This window comes from Anguilla anguilla, chromosome 9 (genome assembly GCF_013347855.1).
Source record: "Anguilla anguilla isolate fAngAng1 chromosome 9, fAngAng1.pri, whole genome shotgun sequence".
NCBI classification, from domain to species: Eukaryota; Metazoa; Chordata; class Actinopteri; order Anguilliformes; family Anguillidae; genus Anguilla; species Anguilla anguilla.
In genome coordinates, this window is record NC_049209.1 from 32,580,822 (window position 1) to 32,600,878 (window position 20,057).

General features: G+C 38.0%; 2 protein-coding genes across 7 annotated transcripts in view; both read left to right on the forward strand.

Moving 5' to 3' along the window:
- LOC118235731 (calcium/calmodulin-dependent protein kinase type II subunit alpha-like) overlaps window positions 1-3,032 on the forward strand; it is an 85,447-nt gene extending 82,415 nt beyond the window's left edge. For all 3 annotated transcript variants that reach the window (XM_035433446.1, XM_035433445.1, XM_035433447.1), the window contains one exon: window positions 1,189-3,032. Coding sequence is in view for 1 of the 3 variants with exons in the window: in XM_035433445.1 (XP_035289336.1) it covers window positions 1,189-1,192 (4 nt within the window). In the remaining 2 variants the exon portion in view is untranslated. The remainder of the gene's footprint in view (window positions 1-1,188) is intronic.
- A 6,572-nt stretch (window positions 3,033-9,604) lies between these two features.
- Window positions 9,605-17,287, forward strand: LOC118235156. 4 transcript variants are annotated; one of them, XM_035432213.1, is made up of 6 exons: window positions 9,605-9,767; window positions 10,543-10,872; window positions 12,806-13,060; window positions 15,842-16,021; window positions 16,303-16,416; window positions 16,510-17,287. In XM_035432213.1, exons 1-6 carry the CDS (start codon window positions 9,719-9,721, stop codon window positions 16,734-16,736), a joined length of 1,155 nt encoding a protein of 384 aa, XP_035288104.1. In that variant the 5' UTR covers window positions 9,605-9,718; the 3' UTR covers window positions 16,737-17,287. The 4 variants fall into 4 exon arrangements, with proteins under 4 accessions (XP_035288104.1, XP_035288106.1, XP_035288105.1 ...); XM_035432215.1 differs by having other exon boundaries at window positions 10,555-10,872; XM_035432214.1 differs by having other exon boundaries at window positions 9,606-9,767; window positions 16,303-16,410.
- Window positions 17,288-20,057: the final 2,770 nt, after the last annotated feature.

A 20,057-nucleotide genomic window follows, 5' to 3' on the forward strand; every position in this document is an offset into this window, starting at 1 on the left:
TTGAATTTATTCAGCATCCGCGGTTGCTGATGCATAGAATAGTTTGCTCAATCGTATAGCGTTAGCAGAGCACCTTGGGGGTGGTGTAGACCAGGCTTAACACAGCCTGGCATTCCAAGCCCTGGCTCGGGAGAGGCACGTAGCCTGCAAAGGTTTTGTTTTCCTTTAAAAATCAGTGATTGATTTACATCTAGAAATACAGGTGGCCTGCTGTGGATCAGTCACATGCTCAGTAACATCAAAGACAAAAAAACAACAGACTCTGTGGCCACCCTGTGGCTCTAGACATCCCTGCTCAAGACAGCAGCCAAAATAACTAGCTGAGACGGGCTGAACAGCATTAATAATCAATTTTATGGCCTTTCTGTATGTATATCTTCTAGAGAAAATAAAATAAATTGTAAATTATTTTATAAAGAGAGAGCTGTTTAAGAGTTTAGCACAACTCCAAAACCACTCCTTCCAAAAGACAACCTGTAAAGATGTGAATACTTTTAATGTAGTTCAACGTCGCCACCCTGTGGCATTGACAGTGAATCACAAGCTTCTACATGTGTGGTGGTGGTGGTGGTAAGGAAATCCTCAGTGGCAATGCAAAAACTGACCAGTGATGTGAAAAATAAGAAAATGCTAATGATGATTATAATAATGCAATGACTTTTAACGTATCATCTAAACACTAAATAATACGTTTGGGAACATATAGTAACATTCTTAGCCATGGTCAATAATAAAGCTGTATTGATTCATTGTAACATTATTAGCTGCTGAATATAGGATTATTATTATTGACTATTATTGGTCAGTGCTGGTTTGTCGGGTATCGGCTAGTTTTTAGATTCTGTGTTATCTAAAAATTAAGGTAATTATTACTGGTTAATTAATCATTTTACCTTTAAGTCTGAGGAGGAAAGTCCAGGGGTCAGAAAGTAAAAGTCATGCCATGTGTTTCTTCCACCCATAAACTCAGCCAGCTGATTTCTTAGCTGAAGAATTGAGTTAATTATCAAAACCAGACAATTGTAACAAAATACTAGGGAGGATTTTTCTTTCTGAACCTGGGTTTTCCAACTCTGATTTTAGTCAATGGTTCATTTTTATATGGTGAATGAATTATTAAATCATGATGCAGACTGTTGGTCAGTTGATGTAATCCTTGAAACTGTTGCTCTTGTCTTACTTTCCCAGCTGAACTGCTGAAGCGGAGGAGTTGAGTGAGGCATGTCTCCATGACGCCAGTCATCAGCTACCTGTGTGTGGGGACAGTGTGGGTCCCACACCTGCCTGTGGAACCCCGCCCTCCGTATTTCATCACTGACTTGTTTATACCTTCACTTCATCAACATGAATGCTATGTTGCTATCTTTAAAATAACGTAACAGAAACAAACTATAATCCATATATGTGTATATATATGTATGTATATATATATATAGATAATAGTTTGTCACTTATATAATTTGTTACTTTATTTCATCTTCCCTTCCCTCTGTTTTTGTCTTAATTATTATCACTTAAGATATAGCGAGATGAACTTCGGGTTTTCCGACTTTATCAGTCATTACCAGACTTGCTTTAACCTTCATATACTACTAGCAGTAACCTTTAAAACACAGCCGTTGTGACTAGTACATGGCAGCTGTAAAACACAGTCATATCGCAGCATTACCATTGACATTTAGCACCAGAGTGCTGGTACATTGCGGGGTTAGCAATTACATAGCTGCACTATGTACACGTTCCAACGCCCAGATACACATTGTACTTGATTACTCAGACTTTTTGTCAAATTATATCTTTCACACCCTTTCAAATGCACCTGGCTGATCACATTGGTTTTCAATGAAATTTCCAGAGATTTAACAAAACAATGAAGATGTGCCATAATGCCCCCCTTGAAAAAAAAGTGCATCTCCCTCACATTTTTGTTTACATCCTAAAATTTACATCTTAGATTATATCAATATGGCTCTGGTCTGCAGTACTCTCTGTGTCCTGCACAGTGATGACATCATAGGCTTTTCCACCAATTACAGTGAAACTACTGGAAAACACAGTGGACTGTCAAATCGGTAGTCATAAAACAAGCACTCAATAGTCAAAAAGTTTCACTTCCATTCCATATATGGTCACAACCTCAAATTTAACTCAAACAGTCAGGAATATAAAGCAAGTATCCCATAAATATTGGAATAGGGCAAAAATTACATCTTGAAGAACAATTTAGGATGAGAAAGAAATGGCTGTTTTCTCATTTGATTGTGCCTGCCCCTGCTGTAAGAAATTAAGTAATTTAACTGTTTTTTCAAATTTTTACTATATGGGGAAGGAGAAATGATGGAACGACAGACAATTCATTTTGTAGTGTAGTGTTATCGAAAATGTAAATGATTTTCTTTCTTATATTCCACTTCAACTTGAAGAGGAGGATATGTCTTTCGCTAACTGAATAAGTTCAGGGTGGTTTTACTGTAGCTGGGTGGTATTGTTACTGTATCTCTGCAGACTTCTTTAAAGAAAGCATGGAAAGGCCAGATCTTCTGGTCATAATTTACAGATCAGGTGCTTAACCAGAAGTTAACGTGGATGATGATGTGTTTGGCTTCTTTTTATTTAATTTTTTACCCCCAAACCCCCTACAAAATATTGCATATGTGGTGAACTTGCATGCTAAAAACTTTGTTGATTTCCAAAGTTCCAAAGCCTGTTTGTTTGTGTTATGACATTGCACAGTCAGGTACCGCCCTGGTGAATATGGAGGTCGAGTGATCAACGCACTTTGTTTTTTTGTTCTTCCAGTAGAGATGCTGAGTTCATAGCCACTTCCCCACAGCAGTACTCTGTCTGTCCGTCCGGCTGGCTGTTCATCTGCACAGTAACGAGGGCTTGGGTGTTTGACTGTTGACACGGCTGAGCTTGGTAGCCAGGGAGGGAATTTTTGTGTTGTGGTATATAGCGTATATCAGGCTTCAAAAAAAAAAAAAAAAAAAAGCAATTTGTTAAAGGCCAATGAAACTATCCAGAGATTTTTTGCAATAAAATATATGGGTGTTTTTGTTGTTGTTGTTGTATAGGCCGGCGTTTTCACATTCAGATTTTACAGTGGAGTGTAAAGTGGCGTTTTGTTTGGATTCAAAAGTTTTTCAACTGCCTGCTTTTTGTTGCCATGGTTTCCTTCTTTGCTTCCGCTCGTTAACACAGGTACCATGATGCCACATCTGCATTGCATGGATTTTATTTTTTTCCCCCTCAATAATGCAAAATGAACGCAGGAGTGTATTGTTCTAAATAGATGATATTATAAATATTGTTTTAAGGCCAGTTGGGGAGAGAGGGGTGTGTGTGCATTTGGACTAAGACTTAAAAGCAGCTGTAGTCTGAAAAATATTAAGCAGCATAGATATGCCTTTTACCTATAATGAATCTTGCATTGTTGTATAACTGTGGACTCACAGATGAACAACTGAATAATATATGCATTCAGGGACAGAGAGCCACACATTTTGAATGTCCCACTGTATGTACAGTATAATGCACTACAATAGATTGTAGATGAGAGTGTGTTACATTTGATATGGTGAATACCATCGTAGGCTTCCCGAATATGATAGTACAGTACCATTTAAAAAAAGTTACTGCTAGGAAATGAACCACTACCTGAAGATGTACAGGATTCCATGACCTCTTTCGTAGACACTTGTTGTACATATTGCTTGTTTTGTAGTCAACATTGATATTTTATATGGCTTATTATACAGATTGTATAATTGTTTTATATGATAGTTTTAGTCTCCAGTGTGAAAATGGACACCGTTGCTTTGATATGAAAACTTCCAGCCAATCAGCTGTCAGGCTTTGTTGCTTTTCTATGTGCCAGTGAACGCATCCTTGCGAAGTGTTAGGAGATTATTTTGAAGTTTGAGTATTATGAACATTGAGATTATATTTATTTAATAGCGACCAGTAGAATGCTGAGAATAAACCTGCAGATACACTGGTGTCAAAAAATGTACAGCTCTTCTTGTTTATGTTCACTGCATGGAAAAAATTGTTCTGTACCAATGTAAAAGTGTGCTTTATTTTGAAGAAAGATTGAAAGTCATCTAAATTAGATTATTGATGTTAGGAGTTGGAGTCGGATGTTGGGGGGTGACACAATGCTGTTTTTGACTTCTTCTGGAAGTAAATAAGTGGTAAATGCATACTTTAGTCATTTAATTAATATTATTTCAACAAGAAAGTCTGAAAATAGTTTGGATATCCTTACTGGACTATTAACTTGACTCGGCGGACACATTGATGTGAGAAAAGCTCACCCAGCTTTTGTGGATGTGTTTTAAAAATTAAAATAAAAAAGTGTTGTTGACATGTCAATAAACACTTACTAACTCAGTGGTGACTTGAACTTGCTCAAAACCAAGTTGGATTGCAAAGCTGTCTCAACAGCTTTAAATTGCATTTCCAGATGATCTAGATTTCAAAAAAAGAAATCCAGGAAAGACTGGAGTCATAAACAGAAACTCAAAATTGGGCCAACCTCCTGTATTGTGTTTATTTTCTTTCTCCTTAAGTATATAACATTTTCTAAGTTAATCAAATAAAACTGTTTAAAATAAGCCATTTCAATAATAATAATAATTCCACAACAAATCTGTATGGAACTAGAAGCATTTCAAATAATACAGTGCTGTGAAAAAGGTATTTGCTCCCTTCTTGATTTCCTCTATTATTGCATATTTGTCACACTGATTGTTTGACAAAGGGAACCAGAGTAAACACAAAACATTTTTAAAAATTATTATTTCATTTATTTAATTGAAAAAATTATCAAACACCTGCATCACCCATTTGAAAAAGTAATTGGCCCCTTAACCTTAATAACTGGTTGCACCACCTTTAGCAGCAATAACTGCAGCTAAACGCTTCCTATAGTTTGATATCAGTCTTTCACATCACTGTGGAGGAGTTTTAGCCCTCTCTTCTTTGCGGAAGTGCTTTAATGCAGACAAATTGGTAGGTTCCTTAGCACAAATTGCATCACTATTGGGTTCAAGTTAGGACTTTAACTAGGCCACTCCAAAACTTTCATTTTGTTTCTTTTCAGTCATTCAGATGTGGACTTGCTTTTGTGTTTTAGAGCATTGTCTTGCTGAATAACCCAATCACACTTCAGCTTACAGACAGATGACTTTAAGAAAGTTCTGGTTCATGGTTCTTTCTGTAATGGCAAGTTGTCCAGGTCACAAGGCAGCAAAACATCCCCATCACCATGTTTGAATGTTGGTATGATGTTCTTACTGTAAAATGCTGTATTTGCTTTATGCTAGACCTAATGGGACCTATGTCATCCAAAAAGTTCTCATCTGCCCATAGAACATTATCCCAAAAGGCTTAGGGATGATCCAGGTGCTTTTTTGCTAAAGTGAGACGAGCATTGATGTTTATCTTGGGTAGCAATGGTTTCCACGTTGGTACTCTCCCAGGAATCCAATTTTTTTCTCAGTCGCTTTCTTATTGTGGAACTTTAACTCTGAAATTAGCTGAGGCAGTTCTTTGGATGTTCTTCTATGATCTTTTGTGACATCCTGGATGAGTTGTTGCTGCATCCTAGGATTCTGGCAGGCCAGCCACAACTGGGAAGATTCCTCTCTGTTCCAAGTGTTCTCCATTTGGAGATAATGGCTTTCACTGTGGTTGATGAAGTCCCAGAGCCTTAGTAAAGGCTTTATAACCCTATACAGACTGATACATTTCAACAACGATTTCTTTTGATGGGATAGTGTGGTTGTAGAAACTTTGTGGTGAATACTTCACTTTGATGGTAAGGTTCAATATGAGTGAGGTTTAGATGCAGGGCTGACTACAATCAAGCCTGGCTGTGTTCAGTCAGCTTAATCTAATTATCAATCAAATTTGGTTACTTGGTTGATTGAGTAACTAAGGAGGACAACTTTTTTCATTGCATAAATGAATCGATCATTTAAAAAAAAAAATGTGTTTTGTGTTTACTCAGTTTCCCTTTGTCTAATATTACATTTTCTCCAAAGATCTGAAACTATTCAGTGTGACAAATATGCAGTAATAGAGGAAATCGGGAAGAGGGCAAATACTTTTTCACGACACTAAGTAATCCTGCTTCCTGAATGACAGATATGATTCTCATGAGTAGTGTGAGCTTCCTGGTGGATTCTTGGAGAGATTATATTTGAATAAATTATCTCTTCAAATAAATAATCTCTCAATCCTCAACACAAAGTCAAATTATTTTACACCATGGAAAGTTGTAAGGTAAATGAAGGTAGTTCACTTTTATAATATAATTATTCAGTTTTGTTTTCAATTATGTGGATTCTCAGCGTACATTGAAGAAAAGGGTGTATTTTTTGTTTTTTGGAATTAGAAATTTGGCTCTGCTTGATTCTTGTAAAAAAAGGGATACAAAAATCTTCATAAAAAGGCTAATTGCTGTATGAGAAAGGTACAGTAGGTGAATGGAACAAGGTGTCACACAGTGTGATTGGCTCGGGGCTCATGAAGTATAACCTAACACATCTCATAGGATGATACATCCGTCATTTATTCCTTGTGAACACCCCCCCCCCCTTTTTTTTTTTTTATTCTGGTCATTCTGTACATCTTACCTTGTGTAAAAATACAGTTTGATCTATAAGTATTTGGACAGTGACACAATTTTTGTTGTTTTGGCTATGTACTCCAGCACAGTGGATTTCAAATAAAACAGTGAATATGAGGATAATTGCTGACTGTCAGCTTTAATCTGAGGGTGTTTACATCCATAACAGGTGGTTGGTGGAGCAATTACAGAAATGTTTATACATTGTCCCCTATTTTAAGCGACCAAAAGTAACTGGACAAACTAACATAATCTTAAAATAAGTTGTCATATTTTGTAATTGGATGCAAACCCTTCGCATTCGATGACTGCCTGAAGTCTGTGACCTGTAGACATCACCAGACACTCAACATCTTCCATGGTGGTGCTATGCCAGGCCTGCACTGCAGCCAGCTTCATTTCTGTATCTGTTTTAGGGGCTTTTTGTCTTCAATCTTGTCTTTAGTAATTGAAATGCGGGTTCAGCTGGATTCAGGTCGACTGATTGATTTTGCCAGTCAAGATCATTCCATTTTCTAGCCCTGACAAACTCAAAACCGTGGTTGCTTGAGCTGTGTGTCTGTGGTCATGATCCTGGTACAAGGTGAAGTGATGTCCAATGATTTTTGAGGCATATGGTCAGATCTGAGCAGTCAAGATGTTTCTGAACATTTCAGAATTCCTCCTGCAGTTGCCATCAGCAGTCACATCATCAATAAAGACAAGTGAGCCAGTTCCAGTGGTAGCCATACATGCCCAAACCACAACACTACCGCCATATTACCTAAATATATGTTTCATATATGAGGTGGTATGCTTTGGATTATGCATGCATTTGTATCATGGATCATTTCCTTTCTTTCTCCACACTTTCCTCTTTCCCACATTTTGGTACAGGTTATACTAATCTGATATGTCCATAAGACATTGTTCCAGAACACTGTATCATTTCATGTACTTCCTAGCAAACTAACCTGGCCAATCTGTTCTTGAGGCTTACCAGTGGTTTGCATCTGGCAATGGTTATGCTGTTGAAGTCTTCACTTTATAGTAGTCTTTGACACATGTATGCTTTCATCCTGGAGAGTGTATTTGATCTGTTTGACAGTTGAAAAGGGTTTTGTTCCTTACAATTGAAGGTATTCTTTGGTCATCCACTACTGTAGTCTTCCATGTTTTGGCTCCCAATGTTTTGGCTATGCCTCTGATTTATTATAATTTTCTGGCCTTGTGATGGCCTGCTTTACTGGCATTGACACTTCTTAGGTCTCACGTTGAGAGACAGTAGAAACTGACTCCAAATGCAAATGCCACACAGCTGGCCAAGGCACAGCAAAGCAGCCAACTTTCAAATTATTTTGGTCCCCTTAATGTAATTCCTACACATATTTCCTGATAAGGATGTAAACTCCCTCAAATGAAAGATGACAGTCTGCGCTTTGGCTTCATAGTCTTTTTTTTTTTTCATTTGAAACAGGTTGGAGTACAGATTCCAAACATGAAAATTTTTTTTGAAAAAAAGAATTTTCACTGTCCAAATACTTTTGGACTGTGGTGTATATGTATAATCCTTCTGGGAGGCCTTTGAATGCTTCATGAATTTCACATAGGAATCTGAAATGAATGGAAAAGGCCAAACAAACAGGACTAAGGTATATTATACTTGCTTTTGATCTATCACAGAGCATACACGTTTACAGGATATGCGTACTGACTGACCAATCTAATTTTATTTATGTTCATACTTTTTTTTTTTTTTTTTAATTTCTCAGCATTCTCATTTAGCACATGTGACAGACTACATTAGAGAGAAAGAACTGAAGTTTTAGCAGGTAATGACACAAAATCCATGAGAATGTAGATTATCAGGAGGAAAACAGAATCAAATATCACATCTTGACATTTAAAAAGAAACGTATTTGAGCCACGGTGGTTCATGGGCACATTCAGACAGACCGATTTCATGTGCTGCGATGCAACAGTGTATGTGCTGCATGATAGGTCTGTGCTTGAGAAGACAGAAATCATGAATCAAAAACTCTCTTCTTAGTGTAAAGGATAGAGAATTCCTCCCTGAATCCTCTCATGGCAACCAAAGATGATGCCTCATAATTTTGGCTCATCAGAGAATTCAGCTAATTAAACACACACACACATGCACACACACACACACACACACACACACACAAACACACACAGGTACAATAACAAGATAACTTCTCAGGAAGACAGAGAGCATGTCACCGCAAGTCGGTGTGAAGAAAAAAGAAAAGAAAAAAAACTCACTTCAGTGCTTTCATGATACTTCCTGTGTAAAGAGCTACTGGAAGAGAGAGAGTGCAAAGTGCATTTGTGTCAAAAACACATGAGAAAGTGAAGCAAAAAGAGTAACTAAAATAAATGAAAAGGGATGGGATAAGATTTTACTTTGAAGCTGTATTTGTAATTGTGAATTGAATGACTGCCTTATGTACACACAATTATAATTTGTTGTAATATTTTCTTTTTTTTTTTGTAGGTGACCAATATTGTTATCTTTTGTACCACTTCAGAATGAGAGTGGTTTAATATCCAGGTTTCACTGTCTTTCACTCAGAACTATTATATTATTGCAAAAATGAAAAGTATATACTTAATGGTGTTTTCATAAATAAAGCTGTATTTACCAACTGCTTTCCTTGTCCCTATTCATTTAAATTACTTGAAATATTGTGGCCTGCTTCTGAAAACTATTCATATCACATTTTGATATTTACACCCCTGCATCCTGAAAAGGGTTATCTTGTCTTCCACTAAATCTTTTTTGCTTGATGTTTTCCGGAAGTGGGTAGTATAATTATTTCCAAGATACTCTTTTCTTCAAGTTCTCTTTTTTTACCGTTTGACACCTGTGGGTGGAACTTTTCACATTGCAGTTACAAGTTTGGTTTGTGCTTTTGCATCTTAGAAAAACAAGCCCAACCTGTTGATGTGATTGGCTTTCTTCACTGCCACCACAATCAAATTAAGCTGTACTGCTGTTCCATAGCCGAGCACAGTTATGCTAGGTCTTCTCTAGATGTTGCTTCTGTCTAAGGCACATCTGATATTTGTTGAGAAAAAAAGATGTCTGCCTTTGTTGGAGCATTACTGGTATTAACAGCAACATCACAAGGTGAGCAGGATTATATACACCTGTTATTGTATGCTATTAATGGTTAACCATTTGACTGACAGTCTGTGAGGCTACAGTCAGATTTATGTTTATCATTACCATGATCAATGGTGTCCATACTGTGTATTGTCGGATATCTGAAGTGCTGTGGGTCATGTGTGATTTTTGGTTACCTCACTGATCAGTTACGTCCTTATTTTCTCCAGTCAAATGAACATGTTGTGATGTGCTGAAGCCAGCTGTTCCTAACACTGGTCCAAGAGCAGCCCTGTGCGTGCTGGAGAACTAGTATCACTGCTTAAAAGTTAATAGATTATTGTATAATATTAATTCTTTATGTTTCTGACATAATATGGCATTGTGAGGGTAAACCATCCCTCATTATTCATTACAAATTAGTATTTTTAAAAAATTAACAGCTCTTTATACTTGGAATGGGAAGTAAGGTTGGAAAGAAAGAAAGCCAGTATGCACACGGTGTTATCCAGGACCTGAGTTGGGAACCTTTGGCTTAACATGTTACAACACAGACATTGTATTGGTGAAAATAAGGGGGATTATAAGGATTAAATAAGGGGGATTATAAGGATTAAATAAATAAATAAATAATACAATGAACTGGACAAAGGATAGACATGGAGTCCTTTTGGGAGTGATATCTGAGAGTGATTACATTGTATAGTACTGACCGACGTATTATTTTATTCTTCATTTGTGATTTCAAACATGTTCTACCCCAGACCATTTTGAGGCTTTCCTTGCTTTAATTATACAGGATCTTTTGCAGTCACTGTCTCTGCATGCAGAGCCAAACCCAACCACACTGTCCAGTGCTATGGAGCTTTGGGGGGATCTGTCATCCTACATCTGGACATTGGCAGCACGGTTATAGATGTGCTAGTGAAAAAAGGAAACAATATGATTCTGAAATATAAAAACAGGACCGCACTGAATTATGACCACACCAACAACACAAAGTATTTCAAGAATGGGACAATGAAGTTGGACCGAGCTTCGAAAAACGATTCTGGGGAATACAGCATAGATGTTCATAATGCGAAGGGAAGGTGGCAGTGGAATAGCAGAATACAACTCATCATTCAAGGTACCCTTCTTTATCCTATTCATCGTAAATATATAAACACAGCAAATTTAAATGTGGAAATATTCTTACTCATTCTCTGGCATGGCTAAACCCAATTCAGGATTGGCAATTGGCAAAATAATAGTGCAAATAAATTAAAAAAAAACTTTTATTACCATTATCATGATACTTATATTGTACCAGTCATGCGTAACTTTGTTTTTAAATATTTTTATGTTTAATATAACAAAATTTAAAAAATACATTTAAAATTTTTCTGCACCCCTCTGCAGTATTATCCATGACTAATGGCAAATCTATCTCAGTGTATCTGTCTTAATCCAGTGAATTTATAAATGAATATCTGTGTATTGCAGTGGTTCTCAAACTCGGTCCTTGAGGCCCCTGTGTATTCTAGTTTTCGTTCCAACAACAATTGCACTCCCAGAATTTAAACAAGCTGTTGATTTTTCTCAATTGGCTGCATTTAATTTTTTTAGAGGGATTATATACTCTCTTCAACCACATTATGCCAGAAATATGCCATTATGCCATGAAGACTAAAATTTCCATGTTAATATTGTGCTATATTGAGCTATATTGCAAACAATTACACAAAAATGGGTGTGTTTTGTTTTTTTTTTTTCAAATGAAAGACTGAGGTTAATTGATAGGTTGCTAATTTGGTTGTTGATGTTTAATTTCTTAAAGTTTTTCCTGAACATATAAGCACGGTGCAGATTTGGCACGTTAATATTTGCTTTGACTTAGAATATTTTTATTGTTTTCCAGGTGGTTCTTTTTAGTGGTCAGGTGTCCACTTTCACCAGTTAAGCTGGCACTATACTCAGTAACTTCAGAATTGAGAACCACCGGCAAACATGTCCACGAACACTGTTGTCGGTATACTCAGTGGGAACACTGCACCGTTTAAAGTCACTCACCGCCTCTGCGGCGTGAATAATTATGAATAATTACGAGGCAGCTAAGCGGGGCTGGAATCTCGCCCAGACCTTCGTCTCGAGGCTACGCCATGGATGTATAAAGAGAAGGGCTATGCAAGATCACAACACAAAACGAAATGTTTAAAGTGTTTAAAGTGGCTTTTGTTTATCTAGCTATGCAAAAGAAGAAAAAAGGCAAAGGAGATGGTACGTTCGCCCTCTAAATCAGAGTAGGACGGAGAATGGAGAGTTTTGTCTGTACATTCGGGAAATGCGGAGTTTAGAGGAGGGGTCCACTTTCTCTTATTTCCAAATGTGTGCTAGGCGTTTTGATGACTTGCTGAAACGAGTAGCACCATTCATCAAACATGCGGGAACTCACAGAATTCCCATCTCTACAGAAGAGAGATTGGCGTTGACTCTCTGTACTTTCTCTGTACTCTGTACTGATGTAACCAACCATTTGATATTTGGACCAATAGCTGAGAGGGGGAGGTCGGAGAACAAGAAAGAAGTTTTCCAAAAGTTCTCCCTGGGGGCCGTCGCACACTACACCGTACGAACACACAACACCGCATCTTTTTGTTCTTCAGTTGTTCTCATTGCTTCCTTTTGCTCAAAAAGTTCTACTTCTTACAAAGTATAGGCCTACTGCCTACTTTAGGAACCTCAGTCTTTAATATGACCAGTTAAAAACATTTAATCAAATTTTATGCAATTGTTTGAAATATAGCACAACGTAAACATGAGAATTTAATTCTTCATGGCATGCATAGCTATTTCAGACATAATGTGGCTTAAGAGGCTAAATAATCCCACTAAAAAAATGAAATGCAACCAATTAAGAAAAATGAGCAACTTGTTAAAATTCTGGGATTGCAATTGTGGTTGGAACGCAAACCCGAATACACAGAGGTACTCCAGGACCGAGTTTGAGAACCACTGCTGTATTGAATGAATTTGAGTTTCGGAAGACCCTCATATTTATGTTTTCCTCACCTCTCCCGCAGCCCCCCTGTCTAAGCCGGTCATATCCCAGCTCTGCTTACCTCATGGAGAAGTCAGGGTGTCCTGTTCTTCAGATGGTGATGTCACTGAGTACAACTGGACTCTGGGACACAAGCCACTGGATGGAGGTGTGGCCTACCTGAAAGATGAGAAGGACACTGTCATTCTGAAGAAGAACGTGCCCGAAAACATCACTTGTTCTGTCAGGAATCATGTCAGCCACAACTATACAACGGTTCGACGGTTTGCCTGCCCAGGTAGGACACTGGGGCTTAGGGATATGGTTTTTGGGGTGTCATTGGCTATGTTAACACCGCAGGTCTCAATGCCCAGTTCTGATTTTTTGCCTATATCCAATTTTTTTTTTGACAGCCTGTTTGCATCTACTTTAAAAAGTGACCCATATCCGATACCTGTGCCCTCACAGTTTACTTTTGAAACAACCCACGTTTGTACACAAGGGTTTGGTTACCGATACAAAAGTGAACAACCACGGCCATATCGCCATCTACAAGACAAAAGTTATAATTCAAGCTGTTGCTTTTTGAAGCATCTTAGGTTCCCAACAGACATCCCCAGTATTTTGGCCTATGTTGACTCTTCACCCCACATTTCTAAAAGGCATGTAACCTTGGTATTCACCACTGGACTGAGCCTTCGTCCCCCATTTAACTTATGTTAAGATTCCCCGTTACCAACAGAGAGTGCTTGTGCCTGTGATATACCTTATGTGTCAGTCAAATGTGAAAAAATTTATTTAAGCAATTTTTTTCCTCAAATCATGTTTATTGTTTTCAGTTGCATTTTAAAGGTTTTTGGAACTTTTTTTAAAACCCGGAATACCAAAAATCCTGATTTAAAATTAATACTATATAAATATACATCATTCTATTTACTTCATAAAATCTAACAGAATAGCTGAGCCCATTTGCTATTGGACATGTGAAACCAGTAAGGCAGTTTGTAATCGATAAATTCACCCAATAAGATTAATAAATTCCACACACTGACCTGGGATGCTTATGGGATGATTATATTTTGATTTCTGGTTTCTGATAGTATGCCATAGTGTCCTGTAATACTGTAATGTATTGAAATTATGTTTTGCAGAAAATGGCTTTGACTAAAAGAATGCTGGATACTGAGAATGTCATACTACACCAAACCTGGGTGTTATTCTTGACTCTGAGTTGGATTTTAAATCACATTTCAACAATTTTACAAAGATTGCCTTTTTTCATTTAATAAATATTGCGAGAGTTAGGCTCTACCTCTCACTGGAAGATGCCAAAAAGTTGACCCATGTATTCTCTCGTCTAGATTATTGCAATGCACTCTTCAATGGATTACCTAAAAAACTAATTGCTTTTCTGATATCAGAAATTGGCATTTTAACTAGGTCAAATTCCAACTCCCACTGCAATGAGTGAGAAAAACATTTTAAATCTGACTAGTTAAAACAGAATTTCCGATATCAAGAATTGGCATTTGAACTAGTTAAACTGTAATTTCCGATATCAATAATATGCATTTTAACTAGTTAAAATCGAATTTCTGATATCAGAAATACACATTATAACTAGTTATAATTGAATTTCTGATATCAACAATTTGCATTCTAACTAGTTAGAATTTGAATTTGCGATATCCTCTAGAAATTAATTAAAGCTAAAACGGCTTGCCATACATCTACTACAACTTCTAGCGCTACTGCCTCTGCTGGTTGCGGTGAACCAGCTACAGTGTGGGAGGAAAGTGTCAGAGGCGACACAGACAGACAGCAGCAGCCCACCACAAACCAGACATCCGCTCGGACCAGAACTTTTACCCCTAGAGAATAATGGATGTTCAAATGCTTTATCAAAAAGCACATACTATACTTTCGTCTCGAAAGAATGAAAGATTATATACTTATAATCTTTTTCTTGCCATATTGTCTTCTTCTAACTGACTGAAGGTCATTTGAAGTTCTTCGGTTAGAATTCTCATTTGGGTCTGTCCTTTAGTTCTGTGGCTTTGTTAACTGAAAAGAGCTGCCTCCAAATGGATTTTGTTCACTAGCTATGATTGCGTTGAGCAAAATGGAGAAGGGCCTCACATTGGTCTTTGCCTGGGGCCTCCAAATCACTAAAACCGCCCCTGAGATTGTCTAGTGTTGACTTGCTCAATGCCCTTTCTGTTCTTATGCACCAAAGGTTTGGAACAAACTCCCATTACAAATAAGACAGGCAACCTCTGTTGATAGTTTTAAGAAACAGCTCAAACCGCATTTTTATGATCTTGCTTTCAATCAATTTCACCTTTTTATTTTAACACCATTGTTATTATTTTACATTTATTTTATATTTCTTAAACCTATTTTATATTTCTTATACTTGTGTTATGCTTTTTATATCTTAGGATTGTTTTTATCATCATCAATTTATTTTATTACTTTTATTTTATTAAGTTTATTATTGTTATTATTATTATTATTATTATTTATTTTTAATTTTTAATTTATGTCATTTCTGCTTTTATCATTCATTTTATTTCTTATTTTATTTTATTTTTTATTTTATTTTATTTTATTTTTATCTTATCTTAATACCTGTGGTACTGATTTCTGTTGTTGGTTTGTCTTGTAAAGCACTTTTAGCTGCATTTTATGATATGAAAGGTGCTATATAAATAAAGTTTATTATTTTATATAATATTATTATTATTATTATATATATATTATTATAACAGGACCGTGCACTGACAGTTTGAAGGCCATACGCTCACAGTCAAAAGGGGGTTGTGGGGAACTGCAAAAATTGTTCTGCTGTACTGAGTACACACAATATTTTAAAATCTGAACCACTGAGATGACTTTAAAAATGCAAAGGTGCGAAACTGTCATGCGGCACAGCAACTAATCAAAAGGTACTGGCAAAAACCCAACTTGGGGAGGGAAAAGGCACTTAGCATTCAGTTTCATGGTTCTGGTGTCTGTTTTACAAGGGGGAAAAAATCTATGTGGTAAACCTGTGTACCTGTGTTTTTGCCCACGACAGCTCAAACCTGCACTTTGGCAAATGGGACGGAGGTTACAGTCAGTGTGAAAACTGGTGAAGATTTTCAGCCTCTCTTGAACATCAAGGAGGTTTTAATCTCTGTTGGTGGGAGCGAGCCTGTATCTGCAGTCTGTAACTGGGAAGAAATAAACCAAGATACCTCTACAGGAGTGATATGTGGTAAGATACAAGAGCAATTTGAATAGTTGCCAAGCTACTGCCAATGATTTGTTTTTATGAGGACAAAAATGATCAGTATGTCTCCTTTAACTGCTCTCACTTAGCGAGACAGTTTTCTTATTCCTCTTCTTAGCTTCTAACAGCACTGTGCCATATTCAGTCCTGAACAAGACCGAGGGCAGTGATGTGGCTCCTTAATTCTCATTCTTGTTCTTTTTCTCATTCTTTAATATATTCTTTTTTTATATACAAAATTTATGTTTCTCTTTATTTCTTCACAGAGGGAATTATATTTCTGTCTCTAGCCGTCTGTGCAGTCATCATGGTTTTTGTACTGGCATCAAGAATGTACTGTCTCAACCGAAAAAGAAACAGAACTGGGATTACAGGTGAAGGTTTGTGTGGCGTCCCTGATGATGATGATAATAAGGTCTATGTCTAAAAAGCATCTCTGTAGCAAATAACTCTCCCTGTCTCCGTATCCACAGGTGATAACCACACCCAAGAACTGGTCTACACTGAGATTGTATGCCGCAGCAGGGTAAAGGTGGGGAGAGGGAAGGAGAAGGAGCAAGAAACCACAACCATTTATGAAAAAATTACAGCTCCTGGGACGCTTGACCACACGCGGGGGAGAGCCCACGGCCAAGAGGATGTTGTGTATGCCAGAGTTCAAAACAAACAAAATCAGCCAATCACAGAGCAGATGCCATAGACTGGATGAACCAATCAAAAGGTGTGAAAAATAGCATGTGACAATCAAAGGGTGGAACGCACAAATAGCACAGCCTGTTGGTTTGTTTTGCTTCTTTTAATGAACTGTGTGACCTACTATTTTTAAAAGGTACTTACAACATAAGCTGAAAAAGATATAGTATAGATGTACAACTATCATGTACTGTATATTTTAGTAAAATGTATACAACATGTATAATTTAGTACAATTTGTGTATATTGTCCTTTATTGAAATGGAATATACTGATAATATTCACGGACACACACACACACACACACACACATATTCTTTTGTAGGACCAGAGGGTGTAAAGACAGTCACATTGCTTGATAGATTGTTCTATTTTCTGCAAATTTGTAATGATTATAATTGCTTTTTTTTCCCCCTTTGAAATGCTATACAAGTACATATATTGCAGTTATTATAGTTATGATAATTTTGTTCAGTAAAATTTTAACATTGCTCAATTACCTGAAATGTTATTTTTGTTCACCAAACTTTATACTGTAAATAAAAAAGTTACATTTTTATACAACAATCTCTTTTTCCAAGGCTCATTAACACGAACGGGTTATACAATAGCAATGCTTCCTTATAATTTACCTAAATACTATAAATGTAAACATCAGATCTGATACTAATATCAACAAATACCCATGAATTAATGCATGTCATTCAGATGAACGGCAGTTTAGATAGTAAAATGTCTTGACATACAATCACAGTAATTGTATTTCAAGACGTTTTACTTAGGCCTCAGCCGTGGCCTAAGTCTTTTGATCCAAGAGACTTGTGGCAGTTTTTCGGGCGCACAAATCGGACAGTTTCCGTTTGACTGCAGAGGAAGATGTGGTTTGGATGAGTCACACTTCACTAGGAGCAATGCAGTTCTGCACTGAAGCAGGGCGAGCCAGGCAGACTGGGGGTGGGGAGGAAGGATGTTGGGGAACTCCATTTCTCTGTCTCAGAGGGGGCGTGGCCATTGGTAACTCTACCTCTGTCCTTTATGACCTTGACCTCGATATTAGACATTATTTATTAAGCCCCCCCCCCTCCATTTTTTCTCCCAGGTTTGGAATGTACAATGTCATGCTGCAACATCTGCATGCAATGGGTGTGAATGCAGGTGAAAGCTTTCACACTTCTCTGAAGCATGCAGTGTCACCTGCTGCTCGTTTTTTTCATAACCACAGCTCACAAGCCAAAACTCTGTACAGACATGAGTCAGAAGAAGCCATTTCATGCACGACTTTTAGCAAGCAAACCACTGATGCCTGGCTGTCCAGCAGTGGTCACTGGAGAGTGATGTGTTGCCTGTCCGGGCCAGGGCCGGCCCAAGGTTTTTGGGGGCCCAAAACAAAAAGTCTATATGGGGCCCTCTGTTTCGGTCGAAAACCACCCCCCAAGCCCCAGCCAGCAAGATTTGGCACCAATAGAAATATATTTAGATTAATGAAAAAGCCATTGTCTTGGGGAACACAATTATTTATTAAATATATATATATATATATTTATATATATTTTGGAGGGAGGGGACCCCGAACCAATCGCGGGGCCCTAAACAAATGTTTACTTTGTTTATTGGGTCGGGCTGTCCCTGGTCCTGGCCAACAGAACCCTCCCTAACCCTAGGAGATGCAACTGGCAGTTAATAACCCTGCAGGGGTTGGCATTGACACGGTTGGGATCCATTTCCTGACCATAGAATCCATTGGTGCCCTAGAACAGTGCCTTAACTGAGTGAGCCCCCCTGCTACCCCCAGCCATTGTTAATTTTCAGTTCCTCATCTGCTAATGTTTTTTGACAGTGACAGATACGGCTTTCCTCAAATCAATGTTAGCAAAACATTGATGGTATTCAATGGCATATATGGTTCTTTTTGAAAGCACCTGGAGTGAAATAACTGCTGTGTGAACCAGTCTATCTCTATAGTCTGCTCTATGTGCTACTGTCTAGTACAGTACAGTACTGATGGGAGAAGAAAAGACCAGTTCGAAATATGATTGGACAGAGAGTTACAGCTGAAGTCCCGAAGACAATGAGATGGGGAAATCAATCAATCAATCAATCAATCAATCAATCAATCAAATTTTATTTATATAGCGTATTTTACAACAGTTGTCACAATACGCTTTACAGACAACCCTAGCCTCCCCCACAGGAGCAAGCCTAAGGCAACAGTAGCAAGGAAAAACTCCCTGTGGCAGATGGGGAGAAACCCTGGAAGGAACCAGGCTCAAGGGGGAAACCCATCCTCCTCTGGTCGGCTCAGGGTGCCGACGGGTGACCAGCATGTCAGCCAGTTTATGCACAAGATATGATATGTGATGTGGCTCAGATGATGGGTGGGGCCGGGTGGCGGTGATGGGGAACAGCAGGTGGCGGCAGATGTGGGCAGGGTGGAGGCAATGACGAAGGAGGGGCTGGACCGCAGAGGTGGGGGAGACCAGATGACTCTCAAAGCACTCTCGAGGGTTGGGGCAAGAGCCCTGCCGGCAGCGTGGGGAAGAGGGTGGAAACGGCAATTAGGGAATTTGCAATATAACAGACAGTGAGTAAAGTGCCAGTGAAATGTACAATGAAATCACAATGTATTCAGCTATCAAGGCCCAAAATGGTGTTATACAGCACAATGGAGAGATCTGGGCCTGTAATTCAGATTTACTTTTAGTGTTTTTTGATGGGCTTGGCATCGAAGATGGAAGGCAACATTTGCCCAAGTTCATGGTCACATGGGACCTTGTGAGGCTCTGCCATGGTGCAGTAGTTTAGGAGCGATTCAATGTCCACCCACGGATATCAATGGAGTATCTCCCTCTATAATCACCACTCCTCAAAGCTAGTTAAGAATAATTTTTCAGCGTGGCGATGGAAAGCTTATGACCCTTATGCTGATGTTTGTGACTCACTTTTTCAGACCATTGACCCTTACCCTGTGATGACATCACCCCAGAGGAATTCCAAGGCTGGATTTGTGAGGAATTCCAAGGAAAATGTTGAGAGTGCATATTATCATGGAATTTTTTTTTTTTAATCTTGCCATTTTTGTGAAATTTATCTGTTAAATGTAGAAGAAATTCTAACACTGGCTTATATTCCTTTAGCTTCACAACCTCCTCCTAATGAGGAAATAAAAATGAAACAGATCAAAGGGATGCTGTTTGGCTAACATTACTTTTCATTTAAAAAAAGCCTCTTCCTTTTTTCATTCAAGTCCAGAGCAGGAGACACAAGCCAGAAGTTTTACATCTCCTTTCTGATATCTGCGCAGAGGTAAACAACCGCATTTACTGTACGA